Source organism: Aotus nancymaae, unplaced genomic scaffold, assembly GCF_030222135.1.
Source record: "Aotus nancymaae isolate 86718 unplaced genomic scaffold, 86718_ANA_hifiasm-v0.15.2.pri h1tg000015l_1, whole genome shotgun sequence".
NCBI lineage: Eukaryota > Metazoa > Chordata > Mammalia > Primates > Aotidae > Aotus > Aotus nancymaae.
The window spans coordinates 9,460,307-9,484,259 of record NW_026988427.1 but is presented as its reverse complement, the minus strand read 5'-3'; the positions used below and the strand labels follow the sequence as shown (position 1 = coordinate 9,484,259).

Genomic DNA, 23,953 nt, shown 5'->3' with positions numbered 1-23,953 from the left:
CTGGAAGTCACCACCATTGCCACCTGCAGGATTGCAGCCCCCTGGAGAGCCTTCATCTTCATCCTTGTCTTCTCTCTCTCTTTTTTTTTTTCCTCTGGGCAGTTCCTGCCAGGCACTGCTTTAATCGGGTGATGTGGTGAAGAAAGGAGTGGTGCTGGCGCCATCATGTGGCTGGACGCTCGCGGCCTCAGCCACACTCCACCTCGGGGTCATCCACATCGGTCTTCGCGGCACAGAAGTCGTCCAGGGCTGCCTCTTCACAGTCGGTCACGTCAGGAAGCCCTCAGATGAGCATGCTGATCCCCGGCATCACCTGGTCATACTGATGCAGGACCTCCACGCAGTGCGTCATGAAGAGCTTGTCCTTCTGGGACAGGCCATGCAGCAGCAGCACCGTGTCCCGCAGACAGCGCACTGTCCGCCTTTGCTGGTCGGTCCTTGGGGACCCCCCTGCCCTCCGCACTGTCAGCCACTGTCTGCAACATCGCCGTGAGTGCTCTGACCACCTCCACATTACACTGGCAGTTGGAGCCAGTGACTGGGGGCAAGGGGCTCTGCACACCAAGCTTGGCCAGGAGCCACACCACCTCTTGCTCTAGCTCAAGCCACTGTGTCTCCGAGGCCACTCTGTCAGGCCGTGATGTGATGTGCCATGTGCAGCAGCAGCAGGAGGCAGCCTTCCGAATGGGAAGAGCTGAGGCACCAGCCCCTCGCGGTCCGCCAGAAGGGAAGGGAGCTCAGCAGCCAGCAGCACGCCAGGCAGGGGTGTCTCTGCGCTGAGGCACTTTGGCAGCACTTGGAACACACATTGGAACCTGGGCAAGAAATCAGAGGAAGTGTTTTTGGCTAATTTCACCAAAACCTTAAGGCACTGGCTCAGGACACTGGCTTGAAGGTGACCTGCTGCTGCAGAAGAGAAAGCCAGCAGGTGAAGAAGCATCTTCAACAGTGGGTGCCGTCCTTGGTCATCAGCAACCCCCACTGGGGCTGAGGTCATATCTCCATCACTACGCCTGTGAACCAGGCTCTTGTTTCCTTCCCCAGCAGCAGAATCTGCCCCCACTCCTGACAGTAATAGGCAGACGACTGCTCCGCTGTGGCACACCAGGTGCTGAAGAATGCTGAGTGCAGTCACAGAGAAGCCTTCCAGGATGCACACTGAGTCCTCAGGGTTGGCCTCCACCCCAGAGCTCACGCAGGAGGAATGTGTCGGTGAGTCCCCAGGTGCTCCGCTTCTCTTAGCAGCTGCCAAGTCCTGCGGGGCCTGGCAGTGTAAGCCGACAAAGAACTGTACAAGGGGAAGGAAATGCACGGCCCCAGGAAGCTGGCGGAGTGGGAAGGCCCTTCTGCCTCCCTCTGCTGCGTCTCCATCTACCTGTCCTTTGTCACCACACTCGCCCAGGTCACGGAAGACTATGTTCAGACTGCTTTTAAATGTGTCTGTTGGCACATTTAAAATAAGCCAAAAGCCTGATGTTCACATTGTGCTTTTAAACTCCATAACAGCTGAATACGACATAATATAGTCTCCCAAAGAACAATCCTGATGATGGGCCGCTATATGAAAGTACTTTATTTTTCTGCTATGGCATGAAGAACATGCAAGATTGTTGCATAGGTACACACATGGCAGCGTTATTTGCTGCCTTCCGCTGTCCCTCCCCTATTTCCCCCCAACAGACCCCAGTGTGTGAGGCTCCCCTCCCTGTGTCCATGTGTTCTCGTTGTTCAACACCCTCTCTTGCCAGATAGCTGTTTCTCCCTCCTCCCCTGCAGTGTATCCTCAACACTGAATCCAAAGTGATGTATTTAAACTGTGTCAGATCAAGTCACTTCTCTGGGCTCAAAACCATGGAACATCTCCATAGTTCTCCCAGAGTAAGAGCCCGGAGTCCTTATGGTGGCTTGCAGGGGCCTGAGTTCTCTCTTGATCACACCTCTCCTGTCCTTTTTGCGGTCATGCGGTGAGCCTCCCCCAGGGGCTTTGCCTCCCTACATCTCTCGTCTCACCTCCTCCCGTCTCGGCTCAGGTCTCCCCTTCTTGGCCAGCCCCAGCCACCCATTTAATTCTGCAGCCTGACACCCCAACCCCCAGTCTTTTTTTTGTTTTTTCTTTAGAGATGGGATCTTGCTCTGTCACTTAGGCTGGAGTGCAGTGGCACAATCACAGTTCACTGCAGCCTCCATCTTCCAGGCTTAAGTGATCCTCCTGCTTCAGCCTCCCAAGTAGCTGCACCTATAGGCACATGCCACCATGCCTGGCTAATTTTTGCATTTTTTTTTTTTTTTGTAGAGATAAGGTCTTGCTCTGTTGCTCAGGCTGGTCTCAGACTCCTGAACTCAAGCAATCCGCCCACGTTGGCCTCCCAAAGTGTTGGGAGTATAGGTGTGAACCACCACGCCTGACCCTCACCCCTGGTTCTTTTAGCCTGCTCCAAGTTTTCTTTTTTCCACAGCACTTACTTATATTTAATTTTCTTACATACTATGTTTATGGCTGATTGTCTCCTCTGACTGTTGAACGCTTCCAAGACCAGTACCTTTTTGTTCATAATGGAAGACTGTTCAGTGAGTATGTTGAATGAATGAATGAACCAAAAATGAAAACAGGCAGGGCATGGTGGCTCACGCCTGTAATCCCAGCACTTTGGGAGGCTGAGGTGGGTGGATCACGAGGTTAGGAGATCGAGACCATCCTAGCCAACATGGTGAAACTCCATCTCTACTAAAAATATGAAATTAGGTGGGCATGGTGGGTGCCTGTAATCCCAGCTACTTGGGAGGCTGAGGCAGGAGAATCACTCTGGGAGGCAGAGGTTGCAGTGAGCCAAGATTGCACCAGTCAGGGGACCAGTGTGTGCCGGGGAAGTCAGGTGCACTGTGCGGCACTCCCACGGTAGGTACACGCTCCTCCACCTATGAGTGACCTAATTACTGTAAGGTATATTGCTGAGTCAAAATGAGGAAACTGAGGCCAGTGTGAGAAAATGAGAATCCAATTTATTCAGCTCCCGGGAGAGGTTCTGTGGTCTGGGAAGGGGCCAGAGAAGTCACACTGGGCTTCTCAGGGTGCAGGGTTTTATAGGGAGTGGAGGTAATTGATTGGTCTTTAGGGAAACAAAGAGCAGACAGCTTCATTGGTGAGGAGGGTTGATTGATTATTAGGGAAACAGAGAGCAGACAGTTTCATTAGTGAGGGGAAGTCAAGGTGCTGATGAGGCGAGCTGCCATTGGTTGCCAGGCGGGACTACTGGTGGGTTGACCGGCTGGGGAGGTCAATGTTAAGCTGCTGTTGGACAAATCTTTGGCGGGCTTTTTAAATTTTGAAGGGGTTGAGTGAGGAATGCAGGAGTGGGTGTGTGGAGCCTGCATAGAGACCAGATAGGAGTGGGTGTGGGGAGCCAGCATGGAGAGGCTGGCACAGGGAGAGATAAGTGTGTCCATTTAACTCCCGGTGAGGCAGCCGGCCTTACATAGACCAATGGAACAGAACCGAAGCCTTGGAAGCAACACCACAAATCTACAACCATCTGATCTTTGACAAACCTGACAAAAACAAGCAACAGAGAAAGGGTCCCTGTTTAATAAATGGTGTTGGGAAAACTGGCTAGCCATGGGCAGAAAGCAGAAACTCGACCAACAAAGATCAAAAGAGACAAAGAAGGGCATTACATAATGGTAAAATGATCAATGCAACAAGAAGAGCTAACTATCCTAAATATATATGCATCCAATGTAGGAGCATCCTTACACCTTATACAAAAATTAACTCCAGATGGATTAAGATTTAAACATAAGAACTAACACCATAAAAACCCTAGAAGAAAACCTAGGCAAAACCATTCAGGACATAGGCACAGGCAAGGGCTTCATGACTAAAACACTAAAAGCATTGGCAACAAAAGCCAAAATAGACAACTGGTATCAAATTATACAAAGGACACGAACTCGTCATTTTTTATGGCTTCACAGTATTCCATGGTGTATATGTGCCACATTTTCTTTGTCCAGTCTATCATTGATGGACATTTGGGTTGGTTCCAGGTCTTTGCTATTGTAAACAGCATGCAACGAACATATGTGTGCATATGTCTTTATAATAGAATGATTTATAATCCTTTGGGTATATACACAGTAATGAGATTGCTGGGTCAAATGGAATTTCTATTTCTAGATCCTTGAGGGATAACCACACTGTCTCCCATAATGGTTGAACTAATTTACCCTCCCACCAACAGTGTAAAAGTGTTCCTATTTCTCCACATCCTCTTCAGCATCTGTTGTCTCCAGAATTTTTTTATTTTTTATTTTTCTTGTCTCCAGATTTTTTAATGATCACCATTCTAAGTGGTGTGAGATAATAACTCAATGTGGTTTTGATTTGCAATGACCAATGATGATGAGCATTTGTTCATATGTTGGCTGCTTAAATGTCTTCTTTTAGAGACATGGATGAATACAGAAACCATCATTCTCAGCAAACTGATACAGGAACACAAAACCAAACACCGCATGTTTTCACTCATAGGCGGGGGGGGGGGGGGGGGGAACAATGAGAACACTTGGGCACAGGGAAGGAAAGAACACTCACTGGGCTAGGTGGAGGAGGTGGGGGGCGTGGAGGGGAGGGGAGGGGAGGGACAGTGGGGGGCAGGGAGGACAGGGAGGGATAACACTGGGAGAAATGCCTGATATAGGCGATGGAGCGGGGGTGAAGACAGCAAACCACCAGGGCATGTATGTACCTATGCAACAATCCTGCAGGATGCAGATGTGCACATGTACCCCAGAGCCTAAAGTACAATTTATATATATATATACACATACCCATCCATCGTCTTCACAGTAGCTGGAACCTCCCCCCCCCCCCCCTGCGAGTCCTCGCCCACTCTCACCTCAGCGAGGAAACCCGTCCACATACCCTTTGTCTCGTCACATTTATCCCCCAAAATGCTTTATGTTTATGGCTTATTGTCTGCTTCCTACCCCACAAAAAATGTTCTCCACGGCAATGACGTTTGTTTCATTCATTGATACATTTGAAACCACTTGCAACTGTGCTTGCTGCACTGCAGGTGCTAACTGCCTCTCTGGTTAATAGCTGAGGGGAAATGGGTCTATTCTGGGCGGTTGTCTGGTGCCGCCCACGCCCTCTCCGAAATTCACACAGACACAGAGTTGCAAGTTACTTCCTCTGCGAACCTCCCCTTCTCTTCCGAAGAACCAGGAACCCGAGGCCCGACAGCTCACAGGGGCCCTCTCGTGGCGTGTTGGCGCCTAACGGCTCAGCCAGGACCCCGCCTCAAACGCGTGGAACTACACTTCCCAGAAGGCCAGCGTCCTCCCGTGGACTCCATTTCCCAGAGGCCTCAGCGGCCACCCCGCCCCTCCTGGTCGCTGGCGCGCCGCTCTCGGCTTGACGCCGCCGGGGCGGAGCCGGGTCGCGCCGCTGTAGCCGGGCCGGTTGGTTCCTGAGCCTCCCGCCTGCGGCGCGCGGCCGGGAGGCGAGGCCCGGGAACGCCCTAGTCTGGGGAGGTGAGCGACAGAGGCGAGCGGGCCGGGAGGAGGCGGCGCCGGGCACGGGGACGACCTGCGGTGGCCGCGGCTCCGAGGGCCTTTGTGGGCGCGGGCGGGCACCCCCGCGTCTGTCACCGGCCCCCGCTTCGGGCCCTGGACTCTCGTCCCCAGCGGGCCGCACCACGCCACTGCCGGTGCCCCCGCGTCGGGCTAGCAGCCGCCCGCAGTGGATGCGGGGACAGGCATTTACTCCGGGGTCCGCCCTGTCCGCGCCGTGTGGGCCTCGCGGACTCGGGGCGCTGGGACCCCGAGCGCAGGGCGGACGCAGCTGGGTCCCCGGTTTCCGTGTCTGTCTCCAGCGGTGCCGCCCCCCCCTACTCGGGACACCTGACGCTTTCCTCTTCAAAGCCGTTTTCTGTGGAAGTCGGGAGATGATTCCTTGGCGGGAGGCAGAGGAACCAGGTGGAAAAAGGCTTTAGGTGGAGGGAAGTCGTCCCCGGGGCCGTCGTGTTGGGAATCCCGGGCCAGCCTTGTAGGGGCGTGAACGGGGCAGGTGCCCTGGCGCTACCTCAGTTTCCTGAGCGGTGCAGTGGGTCCTGGCAGTGCCACCTGGCGCCGAGGGACTCAGCGGCTCGGGGTGGGCCCTGGTCCTAGCGGGCTCAGCTTGCTGCTGCTGCCGCGGGTCCAGCATCCCGTCTGGAAGCCCGAAGCCGTCGAGACCTGGGCCTGAACAGGCGGCCCAGCGCTGCTTCTCCGCGGGCTCTTGGCTCCTCCCTCTGAGGGCGCACGGGGTCGGATCCAGAGCTGAGGATCCCAGGGCTGGAAAGCAAGAAGGGGCTTCCTCTTGGCTCCTTTTTTTCCCCTCAGATCGGCCTTCTGAAGACTGCACGGTCATCAGGAAAGAGCCCAGAAAGAGGACATGGCTGCTGGGCAGCGGGAAGCGAGGCCCCAGGTGAGCTCATCGCCCTCTCAGATCCCAGTGGGTAGATTTTCCCACTAATTGAAGTTCCTCACCCGGAACCATCTTCAGCCAGGATGGCGCCCAAGTCCTTTTCCTTTGGAGGAGCTGGTCCGCCCCCATCAGTGGTAGATTATGTGAGGAGAACCACCCACCTTCCCCATCTATATGTCTTGGTGGTTCTTCTTCTTTTTTTTTTTTTTTTCCTGAGTCTCGTTCTTTCACCCAGGCAGTGGCACGATCTCGACTCACTGCAACCTCTGCCTCCCGGGTTCAAGCAATTCTCATACCTCAGCCTCCCAAATAGCTGAGATTACGGGCGACCACCACCACACCCGTCTTTTTTGTGTGTTTTTAGTAAAGACGGGGTTTCACCACGTTGGCCAGGCTGGTCTCGAACTCCTGACCTCAGGTAATTCACCCGCCTCAGCCTCCCAAAATGCTGGATTACAGGTGTGCGCCACTGTATACAGCCCGAATCATTTTCTATACGCATTTATTTGTGTGTATATGTATGTATGTATTTTACCATTTTAACCTTTTTTTAAATTGTGGCAAAAAATATATAACATAAAATTTACCGTTTTAATTTTTTTTTTTTTTTGAGACAGTGTCTCACTCCATTGCCAGGCGCTAGGCTGGAGTGCAGTGGTGTGATCTCGGCTCACTGCAACCTCCGCCTCCCGGGTTCAAGCAATTCTCCTGCCTCAACCTCCCGAGTAGCTGGGACTACAGGCACGCGCCACTGCGCTCAGCTAATTTTTGTATTTTTAGTAGAGATGGGGTTTCACCATGTTGGCAAGGATGGTCTTGATCTCTTGACCTCGTGATCCACCCACCTCGGCCTCCCAAAGTGCTGGGATTACAGGCATGAGCCACTGCGCCCGGCCTACGGTTTTAATTTTTTAAGTGTATAATTCAGTGGCATCTTAAATACTTTCACATTGTTGTGCAACCATCATCACTGTCCACCTTTATTTCTTAATGCTAAGGGGCAGACATTAAAAGGCAGTTTTACAGAGTAGTTAAGAATGGAGGCTCAGTCAGACATCTGCCTGGATTTGAATTACACAGGAAAAAACACAGTCACAGAGAGGATAAAAAATTTGTACAAGTCAGTTGGCTGTAGTGGCTCACGCCTGTAATCCCAGCACTTTGAGAGGCTGAGGCAGACAGATCACCTGAAGTCAGGAGTTCGAGACCAGCCTGGCCAACATGGTGAAACCCCATCTCTACTAAAAATACAAGAATTAGCCAGGCATGTTGGTGGGTGTCTTTAATTTCAGCTACTTGAGAGGCTGAAGCAAGAGAATCGCTTGAACCCAGGAGGCGGAGGTTATAGTGGGCCGAGATCATGCCATTGCACTCCAGCCTGGGCAACAAGGGCCAAACTCTGTCTCAAAGAAAAAAAAAATGTGTACAAGTCACAAGTCACAAAGCTGGTCAGTGACTCTGTGACCTGGACAAATTGCTTATCCTGTCTGTGACTTTTTCTCTTGTGTAAAGTGGTAACAATAATAGTACCTGCTTCACAGAATTGTTGTAAATATTAAATAAAGGTTATACCCTCCAAATTAACATAAAGCTCTTAGAACAGTACTTGGCCTGTAGAAAGCCTTCAGTAAATTACAGCTGTTTTACTTTTCATCATTACTGTCCTTAAGCTTGAGTAAGCACACAGAGAGTTCCTTATTTAACCTAACCTCCATCATTAAGTATTTAATTGTTCCTGGTTTTTTTGCTCTTACAAACATGAATATGTTTGTGTGTGTACTTTATTGCACTGTTCATTACAGTACAAACAGTAATTGATACTTAAGTCTTCTAATATATATTATCAAATCACCATCAGAAAGAATATTCTAATTAACACTTCCACTGATAGCCGTAATCCCTCTACCCATCTCTTACAGTGACTGTAAAAGGCCTGGCTCTCACTGTGTGCTGCTCAGTATATCTTTGTTACTGGCCAGTCGTTCATTAAATGAATGACCTGGAACCTTCAGAAGCTTGAATAGTATCAGAAGCATTTCTTGGGTAGCCTGTCTTCCCCACCACTGCCCTCTCCACTCTGAGGGTGGTCCTGGGTGAGCTGGAACGGCTTGTCCTTACAGGTGTCCCTGACATTCGAGGATGTGGCTGTGCTCTTTACCCGGGATGAGTGGAGGAAGCTGGCTCCTTCTCAGAGAAACTTGTACCGGGATGTGATGCTGGAAAACTATAGGAACCTGGTCTCACTGGGTAAGGAAATTTCCCTTTTGGAAACAGAATTCAAAAGTTGGGCTATCTCAGCACACCCTTCCCTGAATAAAAGCGGTTGGTCATTGAAAAACTTGAGCTGAGTTTGAGGATTGTACAAATCAGATCTTTATAAATAAATATTAAAAACATACTCCTCCTTACAGGCATTGAATTGCCCCTGTGTCTGGGAATGGAAGAGGTGGTATTGATAATCATTCCCCTCCCTTCATGTAATTGCACATTCAGAGTTTCTTCATGTTTCAGGCATCATTTCCCAATGATTGTTCTGTAGTTTGCTCATCTCTCAAGGAGGGCTTCATTCAGATTCTAGGCCTACCACTTGCCTTTCCCACTTGTCTTTTCCAGGGATCAGCAAACTTTGACTATAAAAAGCCACGTAGTAAAGACTTTAGGCTTCAAAATGGTCTCTGTAACATATTTATTTCTCTTTTTGTCCACCATTCTTTGTACAAGGCCATACATAAACAGGCAGTGGTCTGGATTTGGCCCATGGCCCGTAGTTTGCTGAATGTTGCCATCCTTAAAAGGAAGTCAGATAGTGTTTTCTCCTTTTAAACAAACTACCTGTACATAATCCTTTTCATAAATAACCTACTTACAAATTTTAATCAGTCTCTGTATCTAACATTCCCTCTTCTGTAGAAAGCTAATGGCACACTATTAATTACCAATACGGCATGTATATTATATTTTGTTAACATATAATTAATTATGCCAAAGTCCTGTCCTACAAATCACTTGTCTTTTCCTTACCCTACCCCCTTACCTCCTGGGGGCACAACTGAAGCACTACACAGAAGCTCTTTGTACCATCCTATGAGTTTTGTGTTTAAATTTGGGATAACTGTCAAAACAAAAAGCCTGATTTGTTTTGTTTTGCTTTTTTGTCTGCGTACAGGGCTCCCGTTTACCAAACCAAAAGTGATCTCCCTGTTGCAGCAAGGAGAAGACCCCTGGAAGGTGGAGAAAGACAGTTCTGGCAGCCCCTGTCTAAGTAAGTGGGTGGCCCAAGGTGCCCGGGAATCGTGGCAGGCAACTCTGGTTAATAAGAAGGAGGTACAGCCTGGAGTGTTGGTTGGGAAACTCCCTTGAGGATTCTCAGACCTTCGGAAGTGGTGGGGAAAGGGAAGCCCAGGCTCTTAGATGCAATTATTCCCGTGTAAGCACTTCACCATAAATCTCCCAGAATCTCTTCTTGCTCTTCCCTGTTATTTCAGGAGAGGGCTGTATTTTCATGTATTCATTAAGCAAACATCGTATATTTAAGGAATTTCGAATAATTCACTCTGGCTGAGCTCAGGGTGTGTATTTGGGAAAAGGAGGAGGTAAGGGAGGAAATAGCCTAGAAAGCTAGGAAAGGGCCACGTGGTGAGTGCTTTGGCACAGTTCTGAGAGGTGGAAACTGTCCCACGGAGCCCTGGAAATCATTGAAGGAGTTGGGCAGGGAATCATATGGTCCTTGGTATCTTAGAAAAATTGGTCTGAATTAGAAACAGTTGAGCTTCCATCAGTGTAAGAACAGCAGTGTGTCCTTCCTCTGGCAAGCATCACCACCCTGAAAACGAGAGCCCAGGGACATGCACAGAGCTCCCTGCAAGTTACAGAGCATTTTTACGATGTCACCATTTATGTTTAATGAAAATTATGTGCATGTGTAATGTACACGTAAGCCCAGAGAGAATGTTAAGGAGGACACACTTAGCTGGTGACATTAGTTACTTGGAATAGGATGGAGGATGGGTCCCATGAAAGAGAATGTTATTTATATGTAACGTTTTAATTTTTCACAAAGAGAATATATTCATGACATTCTTAATGTGATTTGAATTTATAAGAATGGTCACTTTGGAAGCATCATTGTCGGGAATGGCACGTCTGCCGGGGACTCTTGGCCAGCAAGAAGATCCCAACCTGAATGGGGGAGTGTGCGGAAGAGAAGAAAGAAAGACAGACGGGGTTTGGAGGGCTGGATAGGCAATGCCTAAGCAGCAGCTTTATTGTGCACAGGGTTCTAGTTATATACATGATGACTTATGTCAGCCAAAATGCTGTTTCAGGAGATGAAAGGGGAACAAAGAATCTTAAAGTAAATTAACAAACTGACTTACATCAGATATGGATGATGGAAAAGTTAGATACACAATCGGGTATATTTTAGATGGGTCAGGTGTCTTTTCATTATCTTGGTAAGGGAACAGATGTCTATCTATGTTAACGATTTACAGGAGTCACAAGCTAGGCAGTAAACACATTTATCTACCCTTATAATGAGTTTCTACCCTTACAATGAGTTTCTGTCCTTACAATGAGTTTCTACACATAAGTAAAAAAACAAAGTCATAAAGTATGTTTGTTTCAGGAACACAATGTCTTCCATGACCACAACTCATCCTGTAATCGTCTAGTAAAGTTTTCTTTTAAGTCAATCCTTCTTGTAATTCTTACTTTCCCATAGCTCGACTTCCTCCAACGAGGCCTGTGTCTGGGCTCAAGCTCACCATATGGCGATACCCAGCTTACAAGGGGTCTCACATGGGAACGATCCCCACACATCATGACTGAAAGTGAGGCAAAACTCCAGGCGTGGTGGCTCATGCCTGTAATCCCAGCACTTTGGGAAGCTGAGGTGGGTGGATCACTTGAGGTCAGAAGTTTGTGACCAACCTGGCCAACATGGCGAAACCCCGTATCTACTAAGAATACAAAAATTAGACAGGCGTGGTGATGGGCGTCTGTAATCCCAGCTACTCAGGAGGCTGAAGCAGGAGAATCACTTGAACCTGGGAGGTGGGTTCCGGTGAGCCACAATCGCGCCACATCACTCCAGCCTGGGTGACAGAGCAAGACTCCATCTCCAAAAAAAAAAAGTGAAGCAAAACAAGAGGCAGGAAGCCTTGCAGAGCGATTGCAGTCATGGAGGGAGGCAGGACATGGAAGGTACCAGACAAAGGCACTTACCATGGTTTGTGAGGGACGAGGAGGCACCTGCATGATCAGGGTACAGGAGGAGTTGGGTGTGGGATGAATTTCACTTGAGATGCAAGTGAAGTAGGTGGAGATTGCTGGTGGGCAGGTGTATAAGTGACAGGCCAGGTAAGTGACAGTGCCGAGACTCAAGTCAGGGAGCCATCAGCATGACAGGGGCATTGGAAGCCTAGAGGTAGCTGGGTAGGGGGCTGAGGAGAGGCCTAAATCCCAGGAAACCAGCATTTGTGAGGCACTTAAGCAGGAGGAATTGGTGACAGAGTCCAAGGAGTAATCAGAAGAGAGAAACAGGGAGGGACCATTGTGGCAGTTGGATACTGAGAGCTGCTGAACTGGGGGACTCTGGCTGTGGGTGATCAAGGATGAACCCTCACCCACGGCTTTGCTGTCCTTTGGTCAGTGATGAGTGATCCTTGCTGAGCACTGGTGGTATAGAATTGGGCAGAAAGGGACACAGGTCTTGCACTCCTGGAGCACACGATCTAGTGAGGGAACAGGGTGAACACACTCTTTGCACACAAGGCATAGAAGGATGCGTTCCAGTGAGGACCACATGGGAAAGACAGTCGGTGCTGTGAGAGCACAGAGCAGGCAGGTGGCGTCAGCAAAGGCTTCCCTGAGGCAGGGCCCAGGATCTGAGAATACGGAGAGTTGCTCCGCCTAAGAAATGGTGTTTGTGAAGGTCTGGAGAAGCAAAGCCAGAGAGGAGAAGGCAGAACAGGCACCCGAGGGAGCCACGGACTCTGTCACAAGGTTTGGTTGGTGCTTGAGAGCCAAGCACAGGCTCTGAGGAGCCATAAGTAGCCCAGGGCAGGCCCAGGCTGTGTTCTGCTGGCACCAGCATGCAGCCCATGTGGAAAGGCTGACAGCTGCAGTGCCAGGGCTTGTCATGTCCAGAAGACTCAGTGATAGCCCGCTGTGCCATGGGCCCAGTGAGGAGCTGCAGGGCAGCAGCCTTGGTCTCCACAGCCCCTGTGCTAGGGAAAGCTTTCTCCTCTCTGAAGAAAGTTGAGATTTTTTGATATGGGAACCACACTTGTCTGTCTTTTTAACACTTCTGTGGGAGAAATACACTACCTGGTCTGACCCTGGCTACCTCTTCACCCTCAACTACTTCTACCCTGCCTTTTATTCGAGGCGTCTAATTACCCTTGGCAGCCCTGCAGTTTGTCAGGGAGGTTCAAGCAGGCCTCCACTTAGGGCTTCTGCCACTGCTTTTTTCTGTCTGGGACTGTTCTTTGTGGCAGTCATGTGCCCATGTGGCTCACTTCCTTGTGCTGCACAGGCTTCTACTCACACAGGCATAGCTCATCTGACACACAGCCCTCCAGACTCCACACTGTGTCCTCGGCATGCTTTATTTTCCCTCCCTGTGCTTAGCACTGTGTAATAGTACTTATTTCTTCATGATCTGTATCTTCCTCTGCATCGTTAGCTTCTGTAGAAGGTGTTGCCTCTTTAATTCACTCGCATTTCTGAAAACCTAAAACAGTCCCTGGCCAGAGTAGGCTTCCAGTTATACAATGAATGCATGAATAACTTGAACTAGGTTAGCGGCGTTAGGGACAGAAAGAAGTGAACCAGTCCCAGAGATATCTGGGAGATAAAGCCAGCAGGACTTCTGTTAGACATGGAAGATAAAGGAGATGGGGTAATAAAATAAAAACAAAGGCTGGTCACGGTGGCGCACACCTGTAATCTCAGCACTTTGGGAGGCAGAGGTGGGTAGATCACGAGGTCAAGAGATTGAGACCATCCTGGCCAATATGGTGAAATCCCGTCTCTACTAAAAATACACAAATTAGCTGGGCGTAGTGGCGCGTGCCTGTAGTCTCAGCTACTCCAGAGGCTGAGGCAGAATAATGGCTTGAACCCAGTAGGCAGAGGTTGCAGTGAGCTGAGATTGCACCACTGCACTCCAGCCTGGTGACAGAGCAAGGCTCTGTCTAAAAAAGAAAAAGAAAGAAAATAAAAACAAACTAAAGGGAGATGGGATTGTTGTCAGGGATGCTTGCTTGATTTCTGGTTTGTTCTGTAATGGTTGGTGATGTCATTCAATGAGATAGGAACACTAGAAGGAGATCAGATTTGGAGATGATATAAATCTGATTTTAGAGGAATTAAATTGAGTTGTTTTTGGTTGACCTAGTTATCCCAATGGTGATGACAAGTAGTATTGATTTTGGGGTACTGTACCTCAAAGTATAGACTGAGCATGAAATGTAAATTTGGGAGACCCTGATTAATTATAAGGTAACTAAAATAATGGGGGAGAGTGACTTAGCCTAGGGAGAGTGTTCATATTACAATAAGAGTAAGAAAGAGCATGAGACCAAATCTTGAGGAACCCCAGCATTTCAGGAAGCCAGGCAGAGAAATGAACCCATAGGGAAGACAGGTAAAATGTACTATAAGGAAAATCAGGAGAGGCAGATGACATTGGAGGCAAGGCTTACGATGGGACAGTAGCAGTAGACGGGGCAAAGTAGAGGAATATGAGGCAGGTTTAGATGGCAGAATAAACAGGTCTTGGTAATTGATTAGATTAGGAGACTGAGGAATAGAGAAATGTTAAGGTTAACTCTTAAGGTTTTGATTCAGAACTGGTACCATTTACAGAGACAAGGGGTTGACCAGGTCGGAGGGAAAAATCGTGGGTTTGGTTTTAGGTGTGTTGACTTTGAGGCATCTAAGGTGCTATTTTGAGCAGGCTGTCTGTAAGGGGGAGTTGAGTACAGGAGATGTCTTTCCTAGAGGATGAGTCTACAATTGAAGTTTCCTGTGGAAAGATGCAGAGTGAGAAGAATTGGGGGCCTAGAACTAAACTAAGGTACTCCAAGATAATAAACTGTGGTACATCCACACAGCTGTAAAGTGGAATGAGGAAGACCTGTATAAGGTCCACTGTGGGCTGATCTCCAGAATGTGAGAACACGTACAGAACAGAACAGTAAGTATAGCACTGTTACCTAAGAAAGGTGGGTAGAGCATACAAAGAAAAATGTGTGTGTATTTGCTTATACTGTCATGGACCACATAATGTTTCGGTCGGTGATGGCCCACATATATGATGTTGGTCCCTTAGATGGTAATACTGTATTTTTCTGTCCCTTTTCTATGTTTAAATATGTTTAGATGTGCAAATACTTACAATTGTGTTACAGTCGCCTACAGTTTTCAGTTTAGTAACATGCTGTATGGGGTGTAGCCAACGAGCAATAGGCTATAGCATATAGCCTAGGTGTGTAGTAGCCTGTACCGTCTAGGTTTGTGTAAGTGCACTCTGTGATGACTGCACAGGACAACATTACTAAGAACGCATATCTCAGAACATATCCCAGTCACTAAGTGGCGCATGATTATATATTTTTTAGAAAGATAAAATCAAAAAATACAGGAGATTAATAAAAGTGGTTATCTACAAGGTGAAGGAAGAAAAAGAATGGAACAGAGATAGAATCTAGAACTTTTTGAGGTCTCATAATTTTGACTTCAGACCTATACAAATGTTTTATAAGATTATAAAACAAAATTAAACAAAAATGAGAATGTGCCCCCTTCATATTGAAAGCAAAATGAAACAAAGAACCCTAATTGTGTTCCAGGTTGGTGGCTTAGCCACAGAAAGTATTACTTGAATTGCCTTTATGTTGTAGCAATTTGACTTACTAGAGCTATATATCCCAAGGGCAAAAGTAATTGTGAGCAATAGGGTTAATTTTGATGGATGTGATAAGAGCAGTTTTGATGTTTTTGCAGATGAAATAATTGCTGTCTGGGATTTGCTTTAGCATAATCTAGTGGAAGAGATGTAAGGGTTTCTATTAGTTTGCTAGGGCTCCATACTGAAGTACCACAAGTTTCATGGCTTAAAACAGTAGAGATCTGTTGTCTCACGGTGCTGCAGGTCAAAATCAGGATATTCGCAAGGCCCTACTCCCTCTGAGACTGGGTAGAGTTCTTCCTTGCCTCTAGCTTGTAGTGATGGCCAGCTTGGAGACGCTCCATGGCCTGCAGCTGCATCAGTCCTCTCTGTGCCTCTGTCTTCACACTGTGTTCTCCCTGTGTCTTCACATCATCTTTCCCTCTGGATGCCTGTGTCCAAATTTCCCCATTTTACAAGGACAGCAATCACATTGGATTAGTGCTCACCCCAATGACTTCATCTTAATTTGATTTAAAATAAGGTCACATTCTGAGGTCCTGGAAGTTAGGAGTTCCTCATACCTTTTTTGGGTGACACAATTCAGCCCATAATAAGTTATAAATAGAACAGTGTTGGTGGTTATTGAAGCTGGCTTGGAGATTCATTGTACAATTCACACTACTTTTCATATGCTGAAAATTTCTATGTTAAAAGCTTTAAAAATAAGAGTTACCACAACAAAATTTCTAGAAGAGGTTTTCTCTTTACCACCAACACAAACATTGTGGAGGATGTTTACAAATAGGCAATACTACCCCCATCACGGTTTAGATATAATTCCCAGCAGATTGCTCCCTGAGTTCTCTGACTCTAGGAAACCTTATGAGACTGCAAATGCAAGTGACATTTGGATAGGTGGAGCTTCAATTATTCTGACTAGTTATAGGGTAAGGTAGGGATGGATACTTCAGCAAATAAGTCTGGAAAACTGGCTTGCATTCAGATTTGGGTGCTGCCTTCAGCCCTCGTGCTACCTCTTCATCTAGCCTGTGGCGGGCGGTTCCATTCACATCCTATCTTATATGTCAGTTCTTACAAAACACTCCAGCAGTCACCTGCTGTACCCCTTTTCTATCTGCATTCTCACTGTCTAAGGATAGTTGAATATGCTCGTATTCACGTCCATTTCTAGCTTATGTTTCTATTGTAAAAATAGTCACGTTGTATTGTGATTACCTATTAATATCTTTATTTCTAATGTCAAACTGTAAACTCCCTGAAGAAACCAGCTGTTCCTTTTGGATCCATAGTGAACTGTATATTACTGATGCCTAGGATAAAGCCTAATACATAGTAGGTGTTTTTAAATATTTGGCAAATTAGTAAATAAGGAGTGACCAATGCTTTTTGAAATAAGAACAATTCTGTGTATTAAGAAGTATAAATTCAGTGGGAAATAATACTGGAAAGGTGAGAAACAGGTCAAAGGAATGGCTTAAGGATCAGGAGCAAGTCACTCTACAGTAAGGAGATCACCAACTTAGACATTCATGATGGCTTGTTAGAGACATTTTAGTGATGAGATTTAAGAGAATTTGCAGACTGGGCAACAAAACAAGACCCTGTCTCTACAAAAAATAAAAATATTAGCCAAGCTTGGCAGTGTGCACCTATGGTTCCTGCTGCTCAGAAGGCTGAGGTGGGAGAATCACTTGAGTCCAGGAGTTTGAGGCTGCAGTGAGCTATTATGGCACCACTGCACTCCAGCCTGGGCAACAGAGCAAGACCCTGTCTCTCAAAAAAACACAAAGATTTTTGATGACTGCCTAGGGAAGAGAAAATTCTGAGATAAAACTAAGAATTTATGGCAAAGTAACGGAAAAGATGATGATGTCATTTTGAACTGGAAAACATATAAAAAAAAGATTTGAAAAGGAATGCTCTGGGTTCAGATTTGGACAGGCTGAATTTAAAAAGAAAGATACTTAAGTAGAAATTCTAACAGGCAGTTGGAAAGAAATCTGTGAAGTATTTTTCAAGATAGTCATAATACAGGAGGTGTGGGAGCGAATAAAAGCATCTAGAGAGAGGAGGTTGAAGAAACGCTCTCCAGGTATAGTAAGAGTCCAGGTAGGAGAGTCTAGATCTAATAGCAGGAGCTGGCTATCAGCAAGATAATTCTGGCTTCTCAGCTTCTGACCTAGGTATTAACCTTGTTCATTAGGTAGCTGGGGCCTGGGGTTGATTCTGGGAGGAAGCAAAGGTTGAATTGTACCTCAGGAGACCTATTTGTTGTAGGCCTCTAAAAAATTTTAAACAGATCATAAGGAAAAGTTAGGATGTCCACAATCCAAAACTCACGTCTGCTTCAGTGAAAAACATGATTTCAGGACTAAAATACTGGCACTTTAGAGTTGGAATGAGTTTTGATAATGAACTTTTGATAGGTAATTATATCTGTTAAAAAAATAAAAGCTCCTCATGTCTCATTTTCTTACTCTCCTTTAAAAACTGTTTTAAGGGTTTCTACTCTTAATGTTTCTATTTTCTCACCTCCCGTTGTTTCCTCTGCCCTGCAGTTGGTCCCTCTTAGGATTCCACTGCAAGCACTGTAAACCCCAAACAACCTCCATCTCACCACAATCAGGAATAAGTTTTTAGTCCTCAAATTATTTGTCACAATTATCATTCACTCCTCCCTGAAGTACTTGCTTCTTTTGGCTTCAAGAACACTGTACTCTCCTGATATTTTTAACCTCCACTGAAATGTGTCCAAGTGATTCCTTTCAGTTTCTTCAGCTTTAAACAAAACCCACATGCTGCTGACTCCCAAATGCCTGTCTGTAGCTCTGACCTTCCCCGGATCTCCAGAATGATAAATACAACCTAGTACTTCAATATCTTCCTGCAACTCTGTTAGGGCATCTCAGCCATCACAACCAAACCTGAAACAGAATGCTCCCTCAGACTTGCCCCTTTCCTGGTCTTCCTATTCTTGGTGACTGCTGCCAGCACTCAGACTTCTGACTGGAAACCTAGGCATGATCCCTAACTTTCCTGTTTCCTTCTCAACGTCCTGGGAGTCCTGAGTCTTATTATTCTTGGTCCCGCAAGCTCTTCCTTCACAATACAGCCTGGTGTAGTCACCTGTACCTCCAGCGCTTTCTCACCTGAAGAGCTGCTGTAGCTTCTTCAGTAACCTCTCCCCTCCCTGCTTCCACTGTTGCCCCAGGATAGTCGGTCTACACAGCAGCCAACTCAGAAATGAACACATAATTACCTAGTAGCTTCTTCTGAGGCTTATAGCAAATTCCAAAGTCCTTACCATGACCTGGGCCCTAGAGCATTTGTCCCCCACTTTTTTATTTTTTGAAATGCAGTCTCCCTCTTGTCACCCAGGCTGGAGTGCAGTGTTGTGATCTTGGCTTACTCCAACCTCCGCCTCCTGGGTTCAAGCAATTCTTTACCTCAGCCTCATGAGTAGCTGGGATCACAGGAGCCCACCACCACACTTGGCTGATTTTTGTATATTTAGTAGAGACGGGGTTTCACCATGTTGGCCAGACTGGTCTTGAACTCCTGACCTCAGGTGATCCACCTGCTTTGGCCTCCCAAAGTGCTGGAATTACAGACATGAGCCATGGTGCCCGGCCCTGCTTCACTCATATTTTATCATTTCACCGTTTTCCCTCCTCTTACTTTACTCCATCCAGTCTCTGCTATTCCTTAGTCAACCATGCTTTTGTGTTTGCTGGTTCTTTTGCCCAGGGAGCTCTTGAGCACTTTCTTCAGATACTCATATGACTTTTATGTATGTACTTGTTATTTGTCCCTTCATCCCCCTTCCTTCCCTAGCACGCACACGCACACACACGTGCACACCCATGTACACACTCCAAGGTATAAGCTCCTTGAAGGCTGGAACCCTGTCTTATTCAATACATTATCTGCATTCCCCAGAACATTACCTGGCCCATGGTAAGCACTTAATATTTGTAAATGGAAGGGATGTCTCCAGCATATGTAAAGATAAACAAGGAAAAATCGTGGAGTGCTCCTGAAGCTGCATGTAGTTCAGCATACCTGGCAAGAAGCCAGGGGAGAAGGGGTGAGGACAGGTAGACAAAGGTCAGATCAGATCGTACCATATTCACCATGTTAAGGACTCTGGTCTTCAGATGTGAATCATTGAAAATCTATTGGAGGACTTTAAGGAAGTTTGCAACATAGTAAAATACTGATCTTAGAATGATTAGTCAGGCACGGTGTCTTACCCCTGTAATCTCAGCACTTAAGAAGGCCAAGGTGAGTGTATTACGAGGTCAGGAGTTCGAGACCAGCCTAACATGGTGAAACTTTGTCTGTACTAAAAATACAAAAATAAACCTGGCGTGGTGGTGCGTGCATATAATCCCAGCTACTCAGGAAGCTAAAACAGGAGAATTGCTTGAACCCAGGAGGTGGAGGTTACAGTGAGTGAAGATCATGCCACTGCACTCCAGCCTGGGCAACAGATCGAGACTGTATCTCAAAAAAAAAAGATTATTCCAGCTGCAGTGTGGAGACTGAATTGGTAGAGGACAAGACTAGTTAGGAGATTACCATAGAAATAGTAATTCGTGGCAAACAAAATACCACTTAAGTACCTGATCCCCATGCTCAGGGCTCTAGCAAAGGTGAGGGGCCTTTCTTTACACTAGACCTAAGACAGGTTTGTATCGTTGCCTTACAAGCTATAATCCAAGTTGCAGAATCTTGCTTCCTTCTTCCCAGCACATGTATTAAACCTAGAAACAATGGCTGATACACACAGGGAAAAGCACTTCATTTTGCCACTGCCCCCTCCATATATTTGGCCCAAATAATGTATTACAATTTGATCACTTAATTTAGCAAGACTGAAATGGAAAAGGAACTAGGAAGGTGTTAAGCATAAAATTAAACTCTGCTTTCCCTTACATTAAATAGTATAAAGATACGGGTCATGTAAAATTAGTCAAGGAGCATGTGTGGAGTGGAAAAAAAAGAAACCAAACCCTAGGGAATACCATTATTTAAAGAAAGAATGGAAGAAGAGTTATCCATAAAGGGAACTAGTAAGTGAACACTAATAAGAAAAGGGGAAAGCAGAATGTATTATGTTTATTAAGCAGAAGTAAGTTGTACAGAGGTGTGAAAGTGACTGTCAAATAGGAATCACAAATACAGTGAGATACAAATGGTTCCTTTAAACAGTTACCTCTACCCCAGGAGAAAATGCTAGGACTATGTGCATAACCATTCCCCTGAAAGAATTTAGTATTTACTGAATTGTGTTCTTATCCAATTTTAATATTTCTTCAGTTCTTTTCTTTACTTTTCCATGTTAACCTTGCTTTATCTTATATATTCATACCTGTCTTATTTGTTGATCTTTGACTCTTTTCAGCCCTCCCATGTAGCCTCTCTTGCTTGGTGCATTAATAGTCTGCCTTCCTAGCTTGCAACTCTTGGCTCTAGGCCTACCTTGTGGTACCTCTTGTCGATTAATTCAATAACAGGTTCCTCCTGTTTGAACTGGCCCTGAAACCTCTCTAATCTCTGAAATGTGTATGTGTATATATGCATATTCATATATATATATGAAATACATAAGACGATTTGACATTAAGTTTAGGAATATATAAGTAATTAGGGCACATTAACAAAACATACAACTTTTATATATAATTGGAGTGCTGTCAAGAGGATCTGTAGGAAAATAGGGCATGCTGCTGATCTGCTTGTGAAGAACAGTTATGTTAGAAAAGGAAAGTGAGATATATACAGACATAGAAAGATATATAACTGCAATAAACGTGTATATACTATAAAATTAATACATATGTTTAATGCCCTGGTAAGTGCTATAGTAAGGAGAATGAACTGTGGCTGCTCAGAGTCAAAGGATTGAGAGAGTCCATTTTTGAACTGAATCTGAAAGATATAAAGGAATTTGACATGGGGTGGAGGGACTTTCCAGATCAAGAATAATTACACAGAGGCTGGGCGTGGTAGCTCACGCCTGTAATCCCAGCACTTTGGGAGGCCAAGGTAGGCGAATTGCTTGAGGCCCAGAGTTCAAGACTAGCCTGTCCAACATGATGAAACCCCATCTCTACTAAAAATACAAAAATTAGCCAGGCATGATGGTGTGTGCCTGTAATCCTAGCTACTCAGGAGTCTGAGGCACAAGAATTGCTTGAACCTGGGAGACAGAGGTTGCAGTGAGCCAAGATTGCATTACTGCACTCCAGCCTGGACGACAGAGTGAGACTGTCTCAAAAAAAAAATTAGGATTCCATCATGGGTTTTGGATCTTAACACCAGACTTCCTTTCTCAACTCATGCTCCCCTTATAACCCCTTTCTCTGTTCTTCATTAGCCAATTATTCTGGTCACTCTTATTTTCTCACCCTCTTTAGATGGGTTTGCTTTATTCTTTCCTCACTCTAGTACTTAAATTGCTGTCAGTTTAAGTACACATTTAATCTCGGTAGTGAAATGCTATGATATCACATGAAACATCTTCTTTGTTTCCCTCCAGGATTGAAGAGCAGTCATAAAACCACAAAGTCAACACAAACACAAGACTCTTCATTTCAGGGACTGATACTGAAAAGATCCAACAGGAATGGACCTTGGGATTTAAAATTGGAAAAGCCTTACATATATGAAAGCAGATTAGAGAAAAAGCAGGACAAAAAGCAAAGTTTTCAGATAATTTCAACCACCCTCAAAAAAATCCCCTCTAGAGAAAGAAGCCGTAAAAATACTGAATTGAGCCAAAACTTTAGCCCAAAGTCAGTGCTTATTAGGCAACAGATACTTCCCAGAGAAGAAACGCCACCAAAATGTGAAATACAAGGAAACAGCTTCAAACAGAATTCAGATTTACTTAGTCAACCAAAAATTACAGCAGATAAACGCTATAAATGTAGTATGTGTGAAAAAACCTTCATTAACACTTCATCCCTTCGTAAACATGAGAAAAACCATAGTGGAGAGAAATTATTTAAATGTAAAGAATGTTCAAAAGCCTTTAGCCAAAGTTCAGCTCTTATTCAACATCAAATAACACATACTGGAGAGAAACCCTACATATGTAAAGAATGTGGGAAAGCCTTTACTCTCAGTACATCCCTTTATAAACATCTAAGAACACATACTGTAGAGAAATCCTATAGATGTAAAGAATGTGGTAAATCCTTCAGCCGAAGGTCAGGCCTTTTTATACATCAAAAAATTCATGCTGAAGAAAACCCTTATAAATATAATCCAGGTAGGAAGGCATCTAGTTGCAACACATCCCTTTCTGGATGTCAAAGAATTCATTCTAGAAAGAAGTCCTACTTATGTAATGAATGTGGCAACACCTTTAAGTCTAGCTCATCCCTTCGTTATCATCAGAGAATTCACACCGGAGAGAAACCTTTTAAATGTAGTGAATGTGGGAGAGCCTTCAGTCAAAGTGCATCTCTTATTCAACATGAAAGAATTCACACTGGAGAAAAGCCCTATAGATGCAATGAATGTGGGAAAGGCTTCACTTCTATTTCACGACTTAATAGGCATCGAATAATCCATACTGGAGAGAAGTTTTATAATTGTAATGAATGTGGTAAAGCCTTAAGTTCCCACTCGACGCTTATTATTCATGAGCGAATTCATACTGGAGAGAAACCATGTAAATGTAAAGTATGTGGAAAAGCCTTCAGACAGAGTTCAGCGCTCATTCAGCATCAGCGAATGCATACTGGAGAAAGACCCTATAAGTGTAACGAGTGTGGGAAAACATTCAGGTGTAACTCATCCCTTAGTAATCACCAGAGAATTCACACTGGGGAGAAACCATATCGATGTGAGGAATGTGGGATATCTTTTGGCCAAAGTTCAGCTCTTACTCAACATCGAAGGATTCATACAGGAGAAAAACCCTTTAAATGTAATACATGTGGGAAAACTTTTAGACAAAGCTCATCACGTATTGCACATCAGAGAATTCATACTGGAGAGAAACCCTATGAATGTAATACATGTGGGAAACTTTTCAACCATAGGTCATCCCTTACTAATCATTACAAAATTCATATCGAAGAGGACCCCTAGAAAGTAGATTTGTATGTGAAAGCCTTAAACCAAAGCTCATCAGAGAATACATCCTTGAGAGTGATGTAAGAAATGTAATGGATATGAAAACTATAGTCCTCATTAGGTATTTAATTCCATGGATAAACCTTGACTATGTAATAGCTATAAGGAAAGTGTGCCTGTCAGACACTTTAAAAAATAACCTGAGATAAAGAATTTACAATTGGAGACATTGACTTTGGCCATTTTTGAAATGGGTTTGCTTTTTCCATCTTCCTACAGACGTATATGCTACATGTCATCACATGATCGTCAGAAACATCTAAGTGGGTGGGAGGCGTGCTTTAGAATTCTAATTAGAAGACCACCAAACTGGTAATATTTTTATAACATTTTAATAGCGTACAAATGAGTTGATCAAATTGTACCTTTTTAAAGGACCAAAATAAAAGATAAAAATGAATTATGAACTACCT

At 45.4% G+C, this 23,953-nt stretch overlaps 1 protein-coding gene and 1 pseudogene across 2 annotated transcripts; one reads left to right on the top strand and one right to left on the bottom strand.

Moving 5' to 3' along the window:
• Window positions 1–187: 187 nt before the first annotated feature.
• On the bottom strand, window positions 188–6,412 carry LOC105716755 (ATR-interacting protein-like; annotated as a pseudogene).
• Window positions 6,314–23,952, top strand: ZNF354A (zinc finger protein 354A). 2 transcript variants are annotated; one of them, XM_012451478.3, is made up of 4 exons: window positions 6,314–6,469; window positions 8,590–8,716; window positions 9,636–9,731; window positions 21,934–23,952. In XM_012451478.3, exons 1-4 carry the CDS (start codon window positions 6,437–6,439, stop codon window positions 23,493–23,495), a joined length of 1,818 nt encoding a protein of 605 aa, XP_012306901.2. In that variant the 5' UTR covers window positions 6,314–6,436; the 3' UTR covers window positions 23,496–23,952. The 2 variants fall into 2 exon arrangements, with proteins under 2 accessions (XP_012306901.2, XP_021531979.2); XM_021676304.2 differs by lacking the exons at window positions 6,314–6,469; window positions 8,590–8,716 and adding an exon at window positions 11,193–11,301 and having other exon boundaries at window positions 9,642–9,731; window positions 21,934–23,705.
• The last annotated feature ends 1 nt before the right edge of the window (window position 23,953 follows it).

Coding starts and splice junctions, on each gene's coding strand:
- ZNF354A (XM_012451478.3), top strand. CDS start 6,437: ATGGCTGCTGGGCAGCGGGAAGCGAGGCCCCAG. Junction 8,717..9,635: donor TAGGAACCTGGTCTCACTGG/GTAAGGAAATTT, acceptor GTCTGCGTACAG/GGCTCCCGTTTACCAAACCA. Junction 9,732..21,933: donor TTCTGGCAGCCCCTGTCTAA/GTAAGTGGGTGG, acceptor GTTTCCCTCCAG/GATTGAAGAGCAGTCATAAA.